The 24262-nt window shown below is 35.4% G+C and overlaps 1 protein-coding gene across 4 annotated transcripts; it reads right to left on the reverse strand.

Annotated features, from left to right (window-relative positions):
- Window positions 1-1679: 1679 nt before the first annotated feature.
- Sh2d1a (SH2 domain containing 1A) lies at window positions 1680-24009 on the reverse strand. 4 transcript variants are annotated; one of them, XM_026412700.1, is made up of 4 exons: window positions 23882-24009; window positions 7173-7236; window positions 2593-2734; window positions 1680-1717 (listed from the first exon to the last, which is right to left on the reverse strand). In XM_026412700.1, exons 1-4 carry the CDS (start codon window positions 24007-24009, stop codon window positions 1680-1682), a joined length of 372 nt encoding a protein of 123 aa, XP_026268485.1. The 4 variants fall into 4 exon arrangements, with proteins under 4 accessions (XP_026268485.1, XP_026268483.1, XP_026268482.1 ...); XM_026412698.2 differs by having other exon boundaries at window positions 2602-2734; window positions 23873-24009; XM_026412697.2 differs by having other exon boundaries at window positions 23873-24009.
- Between the last annotated feature and the right edge of the window lie 253 nt (window positions 24010-24262).

Below are 24262 nucleotides of genomic sequence, written 5' to 3' on the forward strand. Positions count from 1 at the left end.
CCATTTAGGTAAATAAAGCATTTGAATACTTTTGATTTTACATTAGAATGTAAAAAAACTAATAATTCCAGAAAACTTTTTCCAAAATAGACCCTCATAAAAGCAAACATCATTCATATATTTAAAATTATTCCAGAATTAACAAGTTAGAAAAAGTAAAAAAAAAATGGTTACATGTATTAAATATTTAAATGCAAGCTACAAATATTTAAAGTTTATTTAATCATATAAATTTTATTTTAAAAGTAGGTTTTCTGAATTCCTTTACAAGTTAAAGCAAGGCTCTTCAAGAAATGATGAACTGCCACCATGCATTCCTACGGCCATACTCCACCTTTGCATTCTCATAGCATTCATGTTAAATGCTCAGAAATCAGATCTAACCAGCTTTCTAAGCAGTTCATTAATTATTAACCAAGCTTATAACATTCATGCATAACCCAGAATTCCAATATATTAGCTTACAATGAAACAGCCTTTTCCTGTGGACCATGGACCAAAGTATTTGTGGTGATTCATTCTGACTCTAAAGACAGGTCTACCTACACACTGAGAACCTCACTTAAGTAGGTAGGGACTTTTATTGTGGTTGTTTTCTTGTCATTTTTAGTTTCCTTTATTGTCTTTTATTATATTGTCTTCTTATCCAGTGAACTTTGTGAAGGTAGGGAACAAATGTTTTTACTCCTCTACCCCCAGTGCACTATTATGTTTGTTAAGTGAGTGAATTCTGGGAGCCCTGAAGCAACATGGCATATAATCAAACACAAAAATATTGAATAGATAAATGTGAGAAGAAAATACTGCATACAAGTTTGACTCTCACTCAGGTTTCAATCACTCAAAATTGTTAAAAATTAATATGTCATAAGCTTTCCGATGATTTGTAAGGGTTACCTAATAGGGAGACTGCTCACAAATCAATCATGAGCCACAGCTACTGAAGAGTTCCTTCAAATGAGTCTTTATGTGTAGTAGAGAGACAGAAAAAAAATGAAAAATAAAAATATGGTTCATCAGATTTCAAATATAATTTCAAAACCTATAACATCAAATACAATAAACATGTAAGGCATAAGATTTTAAATTCCAGAATGGTCTGTGAAATTTACTACCCAACATCAGAACATGGCAAGAAGGTTTCTTTGAGATTTAAACAAAATTCTTTACTCTTTAGTACTTATTTTAGCATACTTCTTCATAACTCCCAAAAGAGCCTATTACACCATAGCGAGTGAAGAACTGCATGCGACAAAGACAAGGAACACCAACCACCTTTCCACCATACAATCAAGCAAGAATTTAAAAATAGGTAACTATCCAATAACATTTCACTAAAAATGGTGCTTTTATTAAAAAAGAGGATTATTTTTATTTATACTTGGCAAGAACTGACATTAATCTATAAAGTATTCATTATGCTTTAAATTGTCTCCTATTTGTAAATATAATAACTAAAAATAACCTAAGGAATTATTTTTTCCCAATCCTCATTTCAAAACTTCTCATTATCTACAATATCCATTTCAACTTTAACATCAGACTACATACTTCCAGTACAGGACTATGATGATGTTAGAAATGCATTTATAGCTCACTGAACTATATTATCTACAATATACAAGACTTAGCATATATTTAAATTATTGAAAATAAAGTACAAGGTGTATTATTTTTCTTCATGGTGCTTTCAGGCAGACATCAGAATCTCTTCTCCCTAATGAAAAAGAATAACAAAAATCAAGAAAAGATCAACTTACAAAGGATTAAGATTACAGGTTAAGTTGTAAAATTTCCAAAAGCCTGAAATTCACAATGATGCAGTGCATTGATAGACTTCAAGCAACTATTATTTAAAACTGAGTTATAAAGCCTGGCATATTGGGCAGAAAAGAACAATTAGCCAATTTGTGGCAGTGGAACAAAAACGTTTAGCACTGAATTTCATTTGTGGTAGTAAAATATAATTCATTCAAGCACCACCAATTCAGAAATCAAAATCACGTGGATTAGGCTAACATTAGCCTTTATATTCCTAAACAAAAAAACTAGTTTACCAGGCAAAGGTAAAGGACAGCCCAAGAGTTCTCTGAATTATCCCATCTTTCAATCATTTATGTCTAGATTAGCAAAGTGAAATGGTACTTATATAACTACAAAAGGGAACTGCTTTTCAGTCTTTTGGCTTAGATCAAGTGTATATCTATATTTTAAAAAGACTGAAAGCACAAGATGGGACAAAGGAGATTAAAATGTCATATCACCTCAGGGCTGGGAATATAGTGCAGTGGTCGAGTGCTTGCCTGGTATATACAAGGCCCTAGGTTCAATCCCCAGTACTGGAAAAAATAAAATATAAAGAAGTTGTGACTTCGTGGAACTTTTTATATTTTTGCAGTTTTATGACAAGCTTATAGTATAGCAGACTGAAATTATGGCACATAAATAGTCACCTCTCTTTCTTGATTTGCTGGCTGTATCTATTCATTATATTTTTCTTACAGAACTTGCAATTGATTATATGCTTATGAATAGGCTGATTCCTTAACACTCAGCTTCCAAACCCTGTCAAAAATCAACACTGAACCATACCTGTAGTACCTTGTGTGCTTCTAGCAGAGGACTTCTCAACCGGATACTGCAGAGGTATTACGATGCCTTGATCTGGCTTCTGAAATGCTGAAATGAGATTTTTTATTTTCCGGAAAAATCTTTTATGTACCCCAGGTGCTGTCTGGAAAATAAAAGGCCAAGCAAATTATTTACCTACCTCATAATACTACAAAAAGGCCTACAAAATGTGGGAGGGATGCTTAGAGAAGTAACATTTGTATAACTTCTTCAAATATTTGAAAACATAAGGAAGAAAAAACAACATCCCAGAAGAGCTTACTTTGGTTGGCTGAATTTCCCTGCAAGAAGAGCTAATGAGCTGTCATTTCAGTTCTCCCAAGGGTGGTATTAGTTTGTACAAGCTCTTGTTCATTGCCCTGCCCTTCCTGCCTGCTATCCATTATACATCCTGAACCTCTAAGGGTATACAGGCCATTACCCACAATGAATTTAGCAACAGAGGGATGCAGTTAAACATAGAAAAAGCACAGATCCTACAGGTCATTAATAAAAAGACTGAGGAACCCCAAAACAACCAACAATCCCTCCTCCCTGACATCATTTCACAATACAAAATACTACACAGGAAATTAAAAATTGACTGTTAGGATATACACAATGCATGGCTAGTTAGTCCTCATCTCTTTCACCTTCTGTGTCCTGCTTCATCCCTCACATTAAATTTTTTCTTCTTTGGGAAATTTCCCTATCCTCCCCCAAATTTCTCTCTCCATCAGCATTGTATTGTGACAAGATTTTCCCTGTGACATGAAAATGAAAAGCTATATAAGGTCACCTTTATTTATTTGTTTTTAAGGAGATCATTATTTGCAGGTGACTATTAAAATGTTTTGCTTCCCTAACATCAGTTCCCTTGCAAAAACACTGCCTGAATTCAATAACAATTTCCTGCAGAAGTTTATGAGCCAAGCTTTAGGCATCAGCTCAAAACTGTCATTTTTCATAAAATAAATTAGTATTGCTTGAGCAATTGAACAATGACTAGTTTTTTTTTTCTTTTAGAAAGTTACTTTTCAGCTATTCTATATGGAAAATTTTTGAGGTGGAAGCTGCTTGTTTTTTAACATTTAATGAGAAAACATGAAGATTGGCATGCAGACTTCTATCAAATAGACAATATGCTAGAAATAACTAGACTGTCCATGCTAACTCTTGGTCATTTTCTACATTGGGGTAAGTAATTTTCCATCAAAAACACTGCAAAAGTTCTTTTAGCTCCCAATTAATGGCCATTCATATGCTTCTAGTGATGTAGAACAGTCTCCCACCCAGCTCAATCTCTGTGTTCCAGACACCTTCCTAAAACTCTATTGAGACTTCATCCAAAACAGCATGGTTCTAATAAAGTCAGAGTCACCACCAAGAGGAGAAACTATACCCTCCCCTCTGTGGAAAGACTTCAAACCACACATCTTTTTAACTATTCCTGTGGCTCATAAAACCATTTATCAACAGAAGCATCATTTTGCTGGGTACTGATTATCCATGCCGACAGAGAAAAATGACAGCACTGGATGTGTAGAAATAATTTCAATTTGGAATATAATATTTTCTTAGCACATGATTGACCTAATTTATAGTGTTTTGTTTACATTAATAAGTAAAATTTTTTAGTATCTCTGATCTTGTGATAAAAAAGACCCAGAAAAGCACAAAGGCACTAAAGTTGGCAGGGAGAGGTCAGTACATTCTTTACAAATGTACTGCTGACAATTCACATTTTAAGAATTGATAGTTAGCTATATGTAGAATTTTCTAAATTAATAATTCAGCAAAATTTTACCCTGAGTCACAGGAGCTAAGTTAATAGCTTAGACTAAAGGTCTACTTAAAATGAAAAATACACATAATATCTGTCTTTTGTAATTAATTGGATCCAAGGTTCAATTTCATCCCACTCCTTAAAACAAATCTCAGACTTGCCTAGATTTCTAGTATAATCTTTTCACAAAAGATGGAGTATTACTGCCATGATTTTTTCTTGCAGTGTGGCAAACTAAAATGTTATTCCAAAAAGCAGTATAAATATCTATCATTTACCCAATTTTGAAAATACATTTACCACAAGAATAGTACCACTGACAACTCTCATCCTGTCACTGAACTCAGCTGTTATTCAAATCTGTACATTTCCCATACTGTCACCTCTTAGCTATCCATGGAAACATGTTTTGGATCACAGCTGGTCTTCAATATGCTCTAGAAAATTTTTCTAGTCAGGTGATATGAGATCCAAGAATACATACTAGTTTAATATTCACCTTAGAAAAACATAACTAAGAAGGCAAATTCAGCAGAGAGAAAAAAATGCAATATGTATTTCAAAAATAAACAATTTTGAACTGTTTTGTATTGGGGGATAATCCATGCCAATCTTCTGCTTTCTTGGTGCAGATAATTGCAATATCATTATATAAACAGGGTCAGATTAAACAGAAGGAAGAGGGGGCATTTATGTTCAATAAGCCCTCTCTTTAACTTGGTCACAAGGGTGTAACAATCTGCATATGATGCTATGTTTGAAATGGAGGAAAACACATTTAAAAACAAGGTTGTTAAACTCTAAGAATCTGAGATCCCATTCATAGAAAATATTTTTCAGCAACAAAGGATACTTCCCTAGAGACAAGAACTATTTCTGGTCATACACACACACACACACACACACACATATTTGTAACTATCCTTCATGATAAATGAAGTTTAATTTCTTATTTAATATCTCTTCAGTGATAGAGTATTTTAAAAAATAAGCAGGAACAGTTTTGATTAGAAATGATATTGCTTTTCCTTCAGTTAGTATTATAGTATTAATTATCCTGGTATAAAGTAATAATGTGTTTGAAAACTTGCCCTAATACATCTAAGTAGTTCAAAATGTTTGCACTCTGTAATTAGTACTTTCAAGTTTACTGATGAATTTGTAAAGCTTCGAGCTTTTAATTTTTTAAATGTACACTTTAGAGTTTCCTAAATGCATAAACTAAGTTTTTAATAAATGTTGATATTAGCATTTAGGTTTCCAAAATTTCATAATAAATTTTCATTATATTTTATTATATATAAGTTATGTATAAACTGCATTTATACTTTCATTATAAAGATGGACAGCTGTAAGGAGAACCCATAGAAAGCATATGTAGTTAAAAGTTTCAGTAGAGGCCTCAATGATTGATAAGAAGTGATATACCATACAACTCTAGTCCATGGAAATGGATTTCACTCTATAGGCCTTTCTTAGAATGGTACCGTGAGTTTCAAACATTTTCAAAGTCACAAGAACCCTTTGTTGTAAAGAACTATTACTCTGAGCCCTAGATTATAAGTAAAATAAAAAGGGAACTGCTCAAATTGAATTCAAGGTGTAGATACTGAGAAATATACCCACTTACCTCCTCCTCTCCTGCACCACCCCCCCACCTACTGCAAGAAGCCCCAGTGTTCCAGATAGAAGAACACTAGAATTTTGCAGAGCATATCATAAAAACACAGCAATGTATCCTCTCCTCTATTCCAACTCTCCATAGGCTTCCAATCATGGCTCAGCTGGGCCTACTGCCTCCTCACACACAGCAGCATTGACCACCCTAATACTTGAAAATTCTCTATTCTTTGAACTCCTGTTCTAGATAACACAGCACTGGACTATATACAATCACTTTGTTCAACAATTTTCAAGAGTTCACATTTTTACTAGGTGCCAGGCCCTATGACTAAAAGATGCTTTTAGTCCTCAAAATGAGCCCTGTGAGTAAAGAACTATTTTCAGACTCATTTTACAAATGAAGAAACTGGTTCACATAACAGTGAAGTAACCTATCCAAAGTCTCAGGCCTATTGGGGAAAAACAGGGACCAGACCTGAAACCTGGATGCACTTGACAATGAAGCCCACTACTGTTTAATTTCATGTTATGTCTCTGAAGGATTTTATAAACTCTTAGAAAACAGTAATTATGTTTTTTTTAAATTCCCAACAGCACCAAACTTCTATTGGGGCCACTTAGAAATATATCTGATTTAATTATCCTCCCCCACTTTTTGTGTACCAGGGATTGAACCCAGTGGCACTTACCCACAGAACTGCATCCCTAGTCATTTGATTTATTTATTTTTCAATTTTTAATTTTGAGACAGGGCTAGGTTGCGTAGGCTGACTTTGAACTTGAGATCCTCCAGTCTCAGCCTACTGAATTGCTTGGATTACAGGCATGCCCTACTGCATCCAGCTATTTTATTGGCTTTTATAGGCTTTCTGAAACTTCATTTATGCACAAAAAGTTTGACATAATCTTTCAACTTTTTTATCTTTCCCCAAAGTGAGACCACTCCACACAATGGTGGCTGAACAGGACTGGGACCAAAATTCTCTAAAGATTACTTAATAAGCCATGAAAATTTTTTGATACGAGCTTTAGTGATTTAAATTTGATGAATACTTTGATGATGTTTAATGTGACTTCTAGTTTATAAAGCCAACCTAAATATCAAACACCTCCCTGATACCCACAGAAGCAAAAATAAATAAAAGAGCTATACCTCAGCACTCCAAGAACCTGTTTCTGTCTGGGACACTCGGTATGTATAAATGTAACCTTGATACCTGTGAAAGAATAAATTTCCATTACTAAAAATTTCAAAAGAGCAATGGATGTTCTAAATTTGAGTTTACTGTTACATATAAATGTTATTTATACTAGGATGCACAAGTATGGTGCGATTGCATTCGTAGGAAGCGAAGGCCAGCGAGTCTTTGTATCTGCCTAGGCGCAGCTCACAGAGAGCCCTCCTTATCTTTTCATGTTTTTTAAAAGTGGGAATTCACATTATAAGGATTTTTCTAGTGGAAAGACTGCTTAGATGAAAATATACTAGGCACCTATTGTCATTGATAAAAATAATGAATTATTAAATAGTTCTAACAAATGATAGGCTTATTATTTTTACACAGAGGGCCATAAGGTGAAAAATTTTCACTAGGATAAGAACCCCAAGGCCCACTTAAGTTAATAGTAATATTGATATTCCTAATTATGATATTACCATCATATAATAAGTATATAATTATGTAAGAATATAACCCTTCTTATGATATTGCAATTGTTTCTAATATAGAGTAACAATATTACTTCATTACTCCATAACATATTATAATATAGTAGTAATAGTAATTGGAATTTTAAGAGAATCCTGTACTGTGGAATATTATTCAGCCTTAACAAAGAATGAAACTGTCGTTTGCAGCAAATGGATAGAACTGGAGGACATTACATTAACTGAAGTAAGTGAGGCACAGAATGACAAACATCACACATTCTCACTTATATGTGGAAGCAAAAAAAGTTGATTTCAAAGAAGTACAGAATAGAATAGTGGTTACCAGATACTGGGAAGGGTGTGGAGGAGGGAAAGAGGTGAAGAAGATAGATAATTAGTACAAGAGTGCCTTTGGATAGAAAGAATTAATTCTAACATTCTATAGCATGGCAGGATAACCATGGTTGAAAATGACTATAATTGTATATTTCAAAATAGCTAGTAGAGATGGTTTCAAATATTCTCAACATAAGAAATGAAAAATGTATGAGGTGATAGATGTGCCAGTTACCCTGATCTGATCATTACACGTATTGTATACATATACTAAAATCTCACTGTATCCCATAAATATGGACAATTATTTTGATTCAAATAAAATAAAAAATTGTCAATGAGAAAAAAGGAATGCTGCTAATGTACTTAAAAAAGCTTGTCATTTGAAATATGGTAAACAGTCTCCTCCATTATTTAGTTTACATGCATTTTACATATCTGTACAATCGATTTCTACTATATGCCAAGATTTTTACATGTTGCATTAGTCTCCTCAGCTACCATAAAATGCCATAGACTGGATGGCTTAAGCAATGTAAATGTATTTCTCATAGTTTTGGAGGTTAGAAGTCCAGGATCAAGTTACCACCAAGAAAGGTTTTCATACTAAGGTCTTGTTTCTTGACTTGTTGACAGTTGACTTCTGCCTGTGTGCTCACATGGTCTTTCCTTAGTGCATGAGTACAGGGAAAGAGAGTAAGATGTCTCTCTCTTCCTCTTATTACAAGGCCACCAATCCTATCAGACTAGGGCCCTACTCTTATGACTACATTTAACCTAATTACCTTCTAGAGAGCCTATCTCCAACTACAGTCACATTGAGGGGAACTGATTGAAACATATTTTAGGGACACACAATCAGTCCATAGAATTTCATCCCTAGCCCCTCAAAAATACATGAAAAATACATTCATTCCATCCCCCAAACCTGAAAAGCCTTAATGCATTCCAGCATCAACTCTAAAGTCTGAAACCCAAAGTCTCATCTAAATATCATCTAATCACATATGGATGAGATTCAAGGTACCATTCACCTCAAGGCAAAATTTCTCTTCTATGCAACCAGACAAGTTACATGTTTCCAAAATACAATGGTAGGATAGATATTTCCATTCCAATAGATGGAAATTGGAATCAAAGGTAACAGGTATCAAGCAAGTCCAAAATATAGCAAGAAAATTTCCATTAGAAATTAAGGTTACTGAATAATCTTTAGATCAACACTCTGCCCTTCAAGCCCCCAGGGATAGCAGACTCACCATCACATCTCTGTGGAGGAGCCCCTGCCCTCTTTTGTTGGAGAGCTAGCCCTGTCCATACAGCTGTTTTGTCCTCAGTACTGCCCTTTGGCACAACAACCTTGACCCTTAGGCCTATGCACTCTGGGTTTGTGGTGGGAATGACAGCCTTGGTGACTTCTGAATTGCCTTCATGTCATCCTTTCCTTTTCGTGCCGGATAAAGCATGTTTGAAGCCAAATAAATCTACCCTGCTGTTTTGTTCCCTTTGCTACAAACTGTCAGTGTCTCTGTTACTCGGTTCAAACTTATTCATGGATTCTGCTGAGATAAATAGTTAACGTCATGGGTAATCTCCTTAAGGAGAGAGTACAGTCACACCCTTGATATTCTCTTTAGAACAATTTTCCTCCATTTTTGTAATATAAGCTGAGAAGCTGGGCACAGTGGTGCACACTTGTAATCCCAGGTACTTGGCAGGCTGAGGCAGGAGGATCTTAAGTTTGAGGTCAGCCTCAGCAAGTTAGTGAGACCCTATCTCAAAAAATAAAAAGGGCTAGAGATGTGGTCCAGTGGTTATGGGCCCCTGGCTTCACTCCCCAGAGGTCCTTAAGTATTTAATTTTTGGTTAACAATTTCTTCCTCAACTCATCTTTCTTCTTTGACAAGCTGAAGGAACCAAGTCACCCCTTAAAAACTTTGGTTAGGAATCTCAGTTCAGGGAGCTGGGGGTGTAGTTCAGTGGTAGAGCTCTTGCCTAGCATATATGAGCCTTGGGTTTGTTTCCCAGCATGAAAGAAGGGAAGAAAGGAAGGAAGAAAGGAAGGAAAGGAGAGAGGGAGGCCTCAAATAAATATCCAATTTCTTTTCTCACAATTTTATTTTCCACAAAATACTAGAACACAGTTCAGTCACGTTCAAAGACTATCATTCTTCCAGTTTCCAATGATATGTTCTTCAATTCTATTTAAGACCTCATCAGAATGAACTTTAGTTCTACCAAAAATCTATACATGGTAATAGGCTTTTCTAGCATGCACCCAAAAATTCTTCCTGCCTCTACCCATTAACTAGTTCCAAAGCCACTTCCACATTTTTAGGTATATGTTACAGCAGCACCTTATTCCACAGTACCAACATCTGTGGTAGTAACCTTGGATGCCATAACAAAATACCATAGACTAGGTGGCTTAAACAATTTCTTTCTTATAGTTGTAGAAGCTGGAAAGTCTACCATCAAGGTGCCAGCAAGGTAGGTTTCATTCTGAGGACACTTTCTTGGCTTGTAAGCAGTCACTTTCTTGCAGTGTGCTCGTATGACCTCTTAGTGTGTGTGTTTCCCTCTTCTTATATCCTATCCTTATAGACTCATTTAATCTTTATTACCTCCTAGATTTCCTAACTCAAAATACAGGCAAATTGGCATAAGAATTTAAACATACGAATTTGGGAGAACATAAGTCCATAGTAATGCATTATCTCCTTTGAATCCCACAAAAATTCTCTAAGCTTTATATTATGAAATTCATTTGAGATAAAGAAACTGAAATTTTGAAAAGTTAAGCAACTAAAGCCAGAGCAGAGATCAAGTAACAAAGATGGGACTTCAGTTGGGTGCAGTGGTGCATGCCTGTAATCCCAACAGCTCAGGAGGCTGAGGCAGGAAGTTCATGAGTTCAAAGCCAGCCTCGGCAAAAGCAAGGCACTAAGCAACTCAGTGAGACCCTGTCTCTAAATAAAATACAAAATAGGGTTGGAGATGTGGCTCAGTGGTCGAGTGGCCCTGAGTTCAACTCCAGTACTCCAAAAAAATGGGGCTTGAATCAGGTCCATTTGATTCTAGAACTTGGATTCTTGATCCCTCCTGCAACAGATAAAAATTTATTTTAGGATACATGGTAATGCTACTGAATTTGCCTAATGAATTTCTTTTAAATTTTTAATATTTAAATTCATTTTAACTGGCAAATAAGAACATAAAATTCATGTGTTTTAGACTGGGGCTGTAGCTCAGTGGTAGAATGCTTGCCTAGCATGTGTGAGGCACTGGGTTCAGTCAGCAGCACCACATAAAAATAAACAAATAAAATAAAAGTATTGTGTTCATCTACAACTAAAAAGTTTTAAAATAATAAATTACATTAGTGGGATAATGTGATGATTTGATATATGTGTACATTGTATAATGCCTAAATCAGGTTAAACATATCTCCTCAAATATTTAGCATTTCTTTATGTCAAAAACCTTCAAAATCCTTTCTTCTAGCTTTTAGAAAAGTACAACACATTATTGTTATCTATAATCATCCTACTGTGCAACAGCAGGCCACAACTTGTTCCTATCTAATTGTAACTTAGTGTGATCAACCTCTGATCAACCTCCCCCCATCTCTCTCTCTTCCCCACACGTGTTCCCCAGTCTCTGGTAACCACCATTCTACCTTCAACCTCTATAAGATCAACTTTTTTAGATTCCTATATGAGTGAGATCATGCAGTACTTGTCTTGCTGTACCTTGCTTATTTCACTTAACATAATAATCTCCAGTTCCATCCATGTTGTCCCAAATGACAAGATCCCATTCTTTTTATGACTGACTAGTATTCCATACATATGTGTACCATATTTTCTTTATCTTGCCATCTTGGCTACTGTGAATCATGTTGCAATGAACACAGGAATGCAGATGTCTCTTCAACACATTAATTTCATTTTCTTTAGATAGATATCTAGTAGTTTGATTGCTGGATTATACAGTATTTCTATTTTTAATTTTTGGGGAGAGGTACTGGGGAATGAACTCAGGGGCACTCAACCACTGAGCCACATCCCCAGCCCTATTTTGTATTTTATTTAAAGACAGGATCTCACTGAGTTGCTTTGTGCCTCGCAGTTTCTGAGACTGGCTTTGAACTCATGATCCTCCTACCTCAGCCTCCTGAGCTGCTGGGATTACAGGTATGCACCACAGCACTCAGTTACCTATTTTTAAATTTTTGAGGAATTTTTTTCCATAATGGCTGTACTAATTTATATCCACATCAACAATGTGCAAGTGTTGCTTTTTCTCCACATCCTCGCCATCACTTGTTATCTTTAGTCATTTTGATTATAGCCATTCTTATTGAGTGAAGTAATATCTCATTTGGTTTTGATTAGTGGTGTTGAGCATTTTTTCATAATTTGCCTAGTAAATTTTTAATTCATTGAAAGGTAAGTAAACTTCATACTGAATTATTTTAAATTTTGAATCTGAATGTTAATCAACAGGGGTTTATTTAACACATTTTCTACTTGTTATTTATAAATATTTTTTGTTTTGTTTTTTTTTTTTTTGGGGGGGGAGTTTTGTTTGGTTTTGGTACATGGGGATTGAACCAGGGGCTCTTAACTACTAAGTCACATCCCCAGCCTATTTTTTTTTTTTATTTTGAAATAGGGCCTCACTAAGTTGCTGAGGCTGACTTCAAACTCACAATCCTCTTGCCTCACCTTCCCAAGCCACTTGGGTTACAGGTATGCACCACCATGCCCAGCTCTACTTGTTATTCTTGGGCACAAGTTCGAATCAATAGAGATCTTCGGTTAAGACACTAAAATCTGGTTAAAAATCAGTGTTTTTAAAGTTATAAAAAGATGATGCTAAAGTATTACAAAGACAAGGTCATGTTTGAGTCAATGACCACATTTGCCTTAACTCCCTTTAAAAGTAAAAGTCTTTAAAATTTGGATTAAATGACTGTACCTTTAACCAATATTAATCAGTAAGGATTACCTAAAGAACAAAGAAATACATCTAAAACACTCTAATCAGGTTCATTTGATTCCTGACATTGAACAAAATGTCAATTTAACTGCTTGTGTTATCACATGAAATGTTTCATTTTTGTTATGAAGATTTGCCAGAATATTTAGATCATATATAATATGCTCAATAAATATAAAATATTACACTGTTAAAGTCTTTTTGTTTTGTTTTGTTTGTAGCCATTGAAATCTACCATACAGTCCACTGATTTTAGTAAATCCTAGACAAGGAACAAGTAAAGAAATTCAATTATCGTTTTTCGCCATTGAATTTGAAACATAAGCTTTGAGTTACTTTCTTAAAGCCACACAGCAAAATGGAGATGAAAGCAGGGAATCAACATAGGTCTTTACTTCCATTTTCCTATGGGAAGCAATTAATAGAAAAAAATTCAGCAACATGAAGGGTGGCATGGAAATACTTTGTTTAAAATCTCAACAACAATGCAAGTAAAACAGCAAGCAACTGGTTTCCCACATTCTAAAGTGGTCTCTAAAACATACAATGAATCTATCTTCCTGCCATCATTCAGCCTCATTTAGTCAAAATAAATGACTCTGTTTTGAAAATTGTTTCCTAACGAATCTGATCTTATCTCACTTTCAGTTAAGCAGCAGGAACCTAAGTGCCACTTCAAAAGTTCTTACCTCCTTCAGACTCTGAACAACTTGGTATCAATGGCACACAAAATTTCTCATGATTAATGCATCTAATATTAACAATTTCCTCCCCCACCCACCACCACAAATCTCTCAAATTTCTGAATGAACAAAATTGTTTTGCCCCTCAAATAAGCCAGCAAGTCAAGACTTCCATTTTAAAGTAACTGATAAAGGATCTCCGGCAGCCAACTTTCATTATGTCATGGATGGAAGAGATCTAAAACAGTGAAACTCAGATTGTGTACCTAGTGTAATAGCATTGGCATCACCTAGAGCTTGTGAAAAACGTAGTCTCTCAGACCCTAGCCCAGACTTGCTGAATTAGAATCTGTATTTGAACGTTTTCAGGGGAATTGTATAAACATTAAAGTCACAGAAGTCCTGATTAAAGTGCAAAGAGAATGTCCATGCCTTACTGGGAATATTGATGATAACTTCCCCAAAGTCAAACTGGCCTATTTCATCTACCCAGGGCACTTCTATACCATCTCTCCTACAATCACTTAGTGTATGCTTTAATGTAATTTTATTTTAATATAAGCTAAAGTTTTGTCAATTGTTTCAGTCTTCATAGAGACATGTTACTGAACCATTTACTTCCTTCTTCCCCAACCAAATTTTATAGTTTTATTTTCTATAGCTTATAGTACAAAACAGTAATATTTATTTATTTACTGTACTGGGGCACTCTACCACTGAGCTATATCCATAGCTCTTTTAAAGTTTTTTATTTTGAAGCAGGGTCACATTAAATTGCTGAGGAACTCACTAAGTTTCTGAGCCCTCAAACTGGCCATCTTCTTGCATCAGCCTCTAGAGTCACTGGGATTATAGACATGCATCATTGTGTTTGGCTCCCTATAAGGTCAAGTAACTAAAACAAATTTTTAAACAAAAAAATTCCTAGAATTATGACTTTGAGATTGACAAAGGACAAATGAGAAACATAAAATTTATTTTTAAAAATTATTATATCCCTTCCAGGATTATCTTTATTCTGACTCTCTCTATTAATACAGATGAATCAAGAATGTAATATAAACCAGGTGCAGGGGTGCACACTTGTAATTTCCATGGCTCAGGAGGCTGAGGCAGGAGGATTGCAAGTTAAAAACCAACCTCAGCAATTTATCAAGGCCCTAAGCAACTTAGTAAGACACTGTCTCAAAATAAAATATAAAAAGGGGTGGGGATGAATTGGGGTTGTAGCTCAGTGGTAGAGCCTAGCACACATGAGGCACTGGGTTCAATTCTTAGCACCACATAAAAATAAAATAAAGGTATTGTGTTCATCTACAACAGGAAAAATTATAAATATATATGGGGTGGGAATGTGGCTCAGTGGTTAAGCAAACTTGGGTTCAATCCCTGTTACCAAAGAGGGGGGAATGTAGTGTAATTTTAACATTATGTCCCCATTAAGCTGTTTTTTGGACTGGCTGATAAGTCTGGAATTTAAAATTTATCATCAAAAAATCCAGGAAATGAATAATTGGTAGAGAACCATGGAGTTTTAAAAAATTGTTAGCAATATTTTATTTTCATAACTTTATATTTTGCATTTTAATGACCACATGCATGTGTTTATCCTGTCTTTGCGGATATTAAGATTTTTCTTTATTTCATCCCTAAGCCTTTAAAAGTTTTCAAATTAGATACGCAGAAGAAGAAAACCACTCAACTTATTTCTTATTTTCTCAATGGGTCAGTGTGGGGTCAGATCTTGGTTTCGAACTGACAAAACCACATCAATTCCTTCCTAGTTACCACTTCAAGAACTACACAAAAGAAAAAGTTTAGTTACATCTGACTTCTTCGTGACACTGCAAATAAAACAAGCTAGCTCCCTTACTGTGTATGTCTATACAAAGTAATAGTAGTAGATGGAAAATCCAAGGCACAATCATGTGACTGATTTTTTAAACAAATGTTTTATATCCAGAGGAATAACAACCTATATAAAACCATTATTTTTGAGACTCTGTTCTGATTCAAGAGGTTTATGAATTTCCTATGGTCAAAATTTCTTTTGTTCAGAGCAAATCTGAATTTCTGGAATAGTCAAAAGTCTTTCATCTTCAAAACTAATGGTAAAACTGTGTAATATCAATTTTGAAAAGTCATAAAAATAAATTATTCTCTTCTCCCACTGAACTTCCACTAAAGTTTTATTTATTTTGATGGTCTTTGTATTGAAATTATTTATAGATATTTTACTTATATTAGCAAACATACATTTGGTGGTAACCTCATACATATGAACTCATGTAATAATCCTTGTAACGACACTATGAGATAGCTACTATTATTATCACCATCCCTTGTTTTATAGATGAGAAGCCTGAGGCACAATAAGTTCAACCTGCTTAAGGTAAAATATCTAGTTCAGGGTCAGAGCTGGGATATGTATTCAGAGGATCTGGCTGGGAGATTTGGGATTTTAACTGGCAATATATGATGCAGCTATGATATTAGAAGGAATGTATTAATATATGGGTCTTAAAAGAAAATTTCAGAAGCATAATTCTCAAAAAGAAAGGGAGTTTTATAGGACATAGGGCTGGAGCTATGCACTGAGGGACAGAGCAAGGAAGTGAGCTGGAGAAGCCAGGTGAAGAGTCCAGAAGAGGTCAACCCAGAACACCTCCTTTGCTTAAGATAATGACATCTTCATACTAATTTTGCAACTTCAAATTTACATTATCAACCAGAATCAGCATTTGGTTTAATTGCCTAGGAATTGCCCTTTGGTTGTCTATATGGGATAAATGTGAATCCTAGGCTGGTCTTCAAGTTCACTCTGCCATTAATGAACTGTGCTCAGATAATTCCAATTTTGGTAACCCAAGTTATCATGAGGATGTGGCCTCAATATATATATACAACAAAATTTTAAAAATAAATGTAACTTAAGTTGTAATTTCTCACTAAATGAAGTTGTTATAATGTCAAGTTTTTTGCCACACTGTTCCTCTCTACGTATTATAACTGAGAAGCTAGAATTTCTTTTCATCACTGCTCCTCCTCCACTTCTCCAGTTCTGTTATTTGATAGGCGCTTTGCTCCTGGTCATCCTTTTAAATCTTCTTCTTCTTCTTCTCCTTCTCCTTTTTTTTTTGTTGTTGTTGTTTGTTACTAGAATTGAACCCAGGGGCACTTGACCAGTGAGCTACATTCTCAGCCCTTTTTTACTTTTTATTTTGAGACAGGGTCTCACTAAGTTACTTAGGTCCTCAATAAATTGTTTAAGGCCTCAATAAGTTGCTGAGGCTGGCCTCAAACTTGCAATCCTCCTACCTCAGCCTCCCAAAGTGCTGGGATTACAGGCATGTATCACCATGCCTGGCTCCCTTTAAAATCTTAAAAGATAGAAGGATAATTATGTTTTTATGTAAAGATACATATGTCAAATGATTTTATTATGAGTCCATGAGGCTAAAGAATCATCATAGCATTTTTTCTCTTCCATCAGATAAGCAGCAAAGTCAGATATGTACAGAAGGATGTTCATCATGAAAGTAAGCTGTTTTTTCAAGCTAATATATAAAATATTTTAAATTAGTTTTCCTCTTTATACCATCAGTCAATCCAAGTTGGCAGTCAGGACTTTCCCAATGGCTATATCTACACTGAGGATAAGAAGGGAATAAATATGCACCTCAATGAAAATAAACTTGATGTACCTAGAAAACCAAAGAAAATGAAGTACAAAAAAATTTGCGAGGGCTGGGATTGTAGCTCAATGGTAGAGTGCTTGACTTGCACATGTGAGGCACTGGGTTCAATCCTCAGCACCACATAAAATAAATAAAATAAAGGTATTGTGTCCATCTGCAACTAAAAATATTTTAAAAACTATTCTCATTAATAAGTGCATTTAATATACTGGATTAAATACAAGAAAAAATATAAAATACCTTTCCTATGCAAATTAAAATATAGTAGAAATAGATTCCATTTATGATAAAAATTACCACATTCACTAAAACAATAACTACAAATAAACTTAACAAAAATGAACAAAACCTACAGGTAGAAAACTACAAAACTCTATTGATAGTTATAAATGGAAAAAAAATAGAAATGGAATGACATCATGTATTTGAAAAGGAAGAGTAAATCCTTTAAAGATGAGAATTTTTTTCTTAATTTATTAATGAGTTAATGTAATCCTAATAGGACTTTTTAAAATTTAACAAACTTATTTTAGATTCATCTCTAAGAATGAATAGGTAAGAATAACAAATAATTTTTAAAATATATAAAAACATTATGGTACTACAGTAATATTGGTACAAGAATAAGTAGATCACTTGAGCCAAATAAATAGTTCAGAAAAAATAACAGGTAGATAGATAGATAGATATAGATAGCAAAATCTTTTAATAGATGGTAAAATAAGCTGACAAACCAATGGAAAAATGGAAGTTCTAGTTATAAAATTATATTGGGACAATTGCTAGCTATCAGCCAACAAAATCAAATCAGATCCTTTATCCACAGAGTTAAAAGTAAACTAAGAAAACCATAAATTTAAAACAGCCCAACATGGTGGCATATGCCTGTAATCCAAACAACTTGGGGGGTGGGGTGCAGGCTGAGGCAAGAGGATCCTAAATTCATGGCTAGCCTCCGCAACTTAGTGAGACCCTGTCTCAAAATTTAAAAAAATAAAATAAAAAAGACTGGGGATGTGACTCAGTGTTTAAGCATCCCCAGGTTCAATCCCCTGTACCAAAGGGAAAAAAATAAAGAAAAACAAACACTAAAAAGTTTTACAACATCTCTGGAGGAGAAAGGACTTTTGGGGGGGGGGGTACCAGTGATTGAACCCAAGGGTGCTTAACCGCTGAGCAACATCCCCGGCCCTTTTTAGGGACTCACTAAGTTGCTGAGGCTGGGTTTGAACTTGTAATCCTCCAGCTTCAGCCTCCTGAGCTGAGAAAGGACTTTCTAAGCTATGAAACAAAGGAAGAAATCAAATACAAAGAAAATTAGTAATAGATTTTGTTACTATAAATGTTAATTTTCATGCATCAAAAAAGTGATGACAAGGCTGGGGTTGTGGCTCAGTGGCAGAGTGGTTGCCTAGAATGTGTGAGGCACTGGGTTTGATTGTCAGCACACATATAAATAAAACAAAGTCCTGTTGACAACTAAGAAAATATTTTTTAAAAAAGTAATGGCAAACACCAAACTGACAAAGGATATCTGTAATAGATTAAGGATGTGTATGTATGGATAAGTGTATATAGACATAGATATAGGTATAGATACATATATAGATATAGATTGTATATTATATATACATATGTATATGTATACATAAATATATGTATAGATATTTATATTTATACTGTATTAAGAATAACAGCAGTCAATTTTATTATATTTTTGGTCAAATAAATACCCAGGTGTTCAATAGGATTCCCAAAATAAGCATCTTGCATTCTAAGTAGCTTCTAAGCAACTTTCTTAATAATTTAGTTTGAAAAGTTGTGCTAGAACCTAAATACAGTAAGTTAAAGAAAAGTACACAAACTGCCAATTCACAAATGAAGAAATACAGCTGCTTAACCATCATATAAAAAGACACTCAATTGCTAATCAAAGAAATCTAAAAAGTGAAAAACAGAGTGTAAATATAAAATAAAGAATGAGACACCAAATTTCAAGGGGAATTATTTTTTAACAACGGTACCCATTTTTAGGAAGGGTGCAGTAAAATAGACACTCTCATTTATTACTAGTGAGTATATAAACTGGAATAAAACACTTAGGAAAAAATATGTATGTAAAGAATCCCAAACTGTTCATGTTTTCTGACTTCAAAATTCCACATCTGAAAACCACACAAGGAAATAATCATAAAACAAGGAAAACTTATGCTCTCAAATATTAATCATGATAAATTTTATAATTTAAAAAGTGAATAATTCAAATGTCCAAAAATAGGTTCCTGGTTAAGAAAAACACAATATGTTCAGTAGCTAGCTGGACTATCGTGGAGCCATTAAAAATAATGCCTTAAAATATGAGCGGAATTTTTTCATTTTAAGTGGGAAATGCTGCAGAATGCAATATTATAAAAGCATATCCATGCTCAGAATTGCAATTCACCTTATTAAAATAAATCAGAAAACTCAATTTTCAATGACAGTTGTCATTAGGTTATAAACTTTAGATGATTTTCCATTAATCTATGTTTTTCAAATTTTCCATCATCAATAAGTATTTTAACAGACTTATGCAAAAATCAAGATTTATTTAGAGAAAATACTTGGAAAACTTCTCATTTAAAATGAAGGTGAGCAATCCTATAAATAGAAAACTTCTTTAGTGTTTTAAGAGACTCTATTTTCTAAAACTGAAGAGAAAAAAAAAGTCCACATATGAGAGCCAGGATTGGAGGGTTCAGAACTGGACAAAGGGGCAAGAATAGTTTGAAAGTACAGTGTAAATGACAATTTGAAAGACATTTGAAATTTGTATCTCATCAATAAAAATACAGAAAGTAAAGTTCAACCAAACTTTCTAGATTAGATGGGAATAAACAGCAGAGAATGAGAAAGCATTCTGGGTAAGCTCTGCAATCAATACATGTTTATGAGCTATACCTTGTTGTTCATGCATATACATATGACACCATTTACATTGTTATTTCTATTGTATATCACAGGCATAAGTGTTTTGATTTTAAATGAGTTCAGTTTATTCCAAAAATAAAATTTGACTTTGTAATGAAAGTGCCATACGCAAAAAAGGGGAAGGAAATATTTATGTTTATTTAAAGGGACAGCTAGCTCAAATAAGTTGAGAAACTGTGATAAAGGCATTGTATCACTGTGTCTTCCTTCTGTAGCAGTCTGGCTTGAACTCAGGGGCACTTAAACATTGAACCATATCCCCAGCCCTTTTTTGTATTTTATTTAGAGACAGGGTCTCACTGAGTTGCTTAGGGCCTTCCTAAGTTGCTGAGGCTGGCTTTGAACTCAAAATCCTCCTGTTTCAGCCTCCTGAGCTGCTGGGCCTCATTAGACTTTGATGCCCCTATATGCCTACCATTCTGAAGCACAGTAAAGGAACTCCCAACTTCCCTATTATCTTCTGCTGCTTCATAAGGAGGATTTCATGGAGAACTTGAGTTCTCTTTAGGTAGAAACTTGAATGTTTGAGAATTTCCTCCCAGCCTAAGTTAATTCCTTATGTGGTTCTGTCCTACATGGTCAAAAAACTAAAGGCCTCCTCTTGGATATGTCACTTATGGCAATCCTTTGCAGAAGTTAAGACATAAATTACTATTCCTGTTTTATAAATATGGAAACTAAGGCCCAGAAAAGTTGAGTAACTTCCTCAGGGCCCACACCCTAGCCTCCTAATATCAGTCCAAAGCTCTTTCCCCAAAGACTAGAACTTGCCTTAACAGTTCATTCATTTAATTCAAAAACATTTGCTGAGCTCCTATTAGGTATTAGTAATGTGCTTCTGGTACCAGAGATGATGTTTCTGCTCTTATGAAGATTACATTTTTGCAGGGGAGGCCTACAATAAATAAGTAAACAAGTGAATGTCAGACAATTTGAAGCCCCTTGGAGAAAAAAATAAGAGTGTGACAGTGACAAGATGAGGGCATTTATTCTAGATAGGGTGGTCATGAAAGTACTCTCTCTCAGAGGGAAGAGCCAGTTAAACTAAATGTATATTTGGCAGAAGGAACAATAAGCACAAAAACCCTAAGTGGGAACCATGCCTAATGAGTTTAAGAAATGGCCTGATGACTGGTGAGGCTGAAGCCTTAGGTTTATCTTGTCACACACTGCCTTTGCCTGCTCATACTTGCTCAGGCTTCTTTTGAACCTTCACTTTTCCTCTAGGTTAAGGGGTTGAGGAACACATTACCTCTTTTGTCAGCTTCTCTAAAACAGCCTATTTTGCCAGCCATTCACTCCTTCTTTTTTTTTTTTTTAGCACCAGGTATTGAACCCCAGGCCCCTTAACCACAGTGTAATATCCCGAGTTCTTCTTATTTTTAATTTTGAGACAGAGCCTCACTAAGTTTCTGAGGCTGGCCTCAAACTTGCAATTCACCTGCCTCAGCCTTCTGAGTTGCTGTAATTACAGGCATTCGCCACCATTCCTGGCTTCCTTCATCTTCTTTTGATTAAAAAAAAAAAAAAAACGGGAGAGAAAAGGGAAATTGCATGGAAATGAAAGGGAGACCCTCATTGCTATACAAAATTACATATAAGAGGTTGTGAGGGGAATGGGAAAATAAACAAGGAGAGAAATGAATTACAGTAGATGAGGTAGAGAGAGAAGATGGGAGGGGAGGGGAGGGAGGATAGTAGGGGATAGGAAAGGTAGCAGAATACAACAGTTACTAATAGGGCATTATGTAAAATTGTGGATGTGTAACCGACGTGATTCTGCAATCTGCATTTGGGGTAAAAATTGGGAGTTCATAACCCACTTCAATCTAATGTATGAAATATGATATGTCAAGAGCTTTGTAATGTTGTGAACAACCAATAAAAAAATTTTTAAAAAAAGATTGAAAAAAAAACACAGTAATTTTTATTATGAACACAAATGTATTATGTATACTAAAATAAGATATGCTAACCCAAGTCTTAAGTTCAGAAAGTCAAAATAAAAGTTCCTATTTATGAAAAACAAAAGAATTATAGTTGGCCTTCATCACCCTTCCTTGGGTTCTCCTTAAGGAAAACAATCATATAAGCAAACATAAAGATCCAAGCCCATCTACATGTACACCTTGAAGACTTTATGCAAATGTACTTAAGCATGACCTAAGAACTACCACAAACAAGGCCTGACTATTTTTCAAAACCAACATACAAGGAAAATCCTCTACATAGAAAGTTTCTTCACTGTAGAAAGTACTTCAAAAATCTTGCTGTGTATCATGAGATACTGAACTCACTACCAAGCATTTTTCTTCGTTTTATTTCTGTCTAAATCCTTGGTGCAAGACTGGTGTTTTCACATGTATTCTTATCCTACTGACAGCAATGCTTGTGCTAGGTCCTTCCATTGAAATACACCCATGATAACAAAGTAAAATCAACTAAAGAGAGAAGGATATAATAATAATGATATCAAGAGCTTATATTCACCAAACATTTATTATGTCTCAAGTCCTATGCTCATTCTTATGTGCATTATGGCACTTAATCCTATGATACAGGTTATAATATGGTACCTACTTAATAGATGAGAAAACTGAGGGGCTAAGAAATTAATTTGCTGAAGTCACAAGCCTAGCATCTAACTAGTGCAAGATTAGGTCTCAGATTTGCCCACTTCAGGAGCACTGGAGCAAAGAGGTAGGTGCATCTGGTTCAAAATGGGCCTTAGACTGAGACATGCCTAGACAAAGAACAAAGCTGAATCATAACAAAGGTGTTTTCCCCTCCACACTCTTTACAAAACTATCGTCAGTCCTAGCTTTTATCAAGAAGGGTCCTGTTTCTGAAAGCTCCTGCCCCCCCCCATAGCTCCTCTAAAGGAAGCAAAATAAGAAGATCTGGAGAGGCAGTTTACATACACACACACACACACACACACACACACACACACACACACACTGCCCCTCAGCATTCTGATTTAACTGATATTGCATTCTTAAAATAATGGACTCCATTTCTTAGTCTGCCTCTTCTCCCTGAATTTGATGCTCTTCCTTTGAGATAACACTTTCAAACCCATTTATAGAAAGCCGAAAAGCTGGAGAGGGGCCTTTACTTCTCTCAGAAGCTGGTGGCCCCAAATCCAAACAGTGTACCATCCCAGGGCTTTACCTTTCTGACTTCTACTGGAAGTCAAAACACAAATCGAAAGCCCAGTTCTTTCTCATAGTGAGGGTAAATTTTGGACCATGTTTTCTAACTATAAAGGGTGTGTAATACACCCACCACAAAAAGCCCTGGTGAAGCCCGTCTGGAGAGCAGGAGGCTCAGGTAACAAAATCCACAGAGAGGAACCTAGGCCAAAGAACACTGATCATTTCCCTGGGCCAAACCTGAGGCATTCCTGAGGCCATGAGATGGGCCTTGGAAAAGACCTCTATGAGCTTGGCTTTAGCCCACTACTACCTGTGCCCTTGGCAGGCTCAGGCCGCCATCGTGACATACTTACAGCACACACAAGCAGTACACGCCTGGGACACTCTCGCTGTCCCTCAGCAAATAGCTGCCATCCAGCCCCGTGGCAAGCAGGAGCTTCTCTCCAGTCTCCCTGCTTATTTTCCCATGATACACAGTCACTGCATCCATGGCCTGGTAGACTCTGGGTGGGTCTAGGCAGAGGACTGTAAAAGGGACTCTGTCGCTGCTGCTACAGCCAGGCACAAATCAGCCACCTGACTCCCAGTTCAGCCAGATGTGCAAAAAAGATACAAGCGCCGGAACAACAGGATGTTGTGTATCTGCCTTAAAACCTCCTTTTCACACTTCAATTAAAACCAGCTCAGCAACTTAGCAGCTAGGTTCCTTCAAACTTGCCACAAACTTTGATGTGCTGCTCTCC

This window comes from Urocitellus parryii, chromosome X, assembly GCF_045843805.1.
Source record: "Urocitellus parryii isolate mUroPar1 chromosome X, mUroPar1.hap1, whole genome shotgun sequence".
Taxonomy (NCBI): domain Eukaryota; kingdom Metazoa; phylum Chordata; class Mammalia; order Rodentia; family Sciuridae; genus Urocitellus; species Urocitellus parryii.

Bases quoted from the DNA above. Each gene is read 5' to 3' on its own strand.
- Sh2d1a (XM_026412699.2), bottom strand. From the start codon at position 24,009: ATGGATGCAGTGACTGTGTATCATGGGAAAATAAGCAGGGAGACTGGA. The intron at 2,735-7,172 runs GTATAGCTCTTT...TTTATTTTCCAG, and splicing joins CAGGTTCTTGGAGTGCTGAG to ACAGCACCTGGGGTACATAA. The intron at 1,711-2,582 runs GTGTTGATTTTT...ATTAGGGAGAAG, and splicing joins GGTACTACAGGTATGGTTCA to AGATTCTGATGTCTGCCTGA.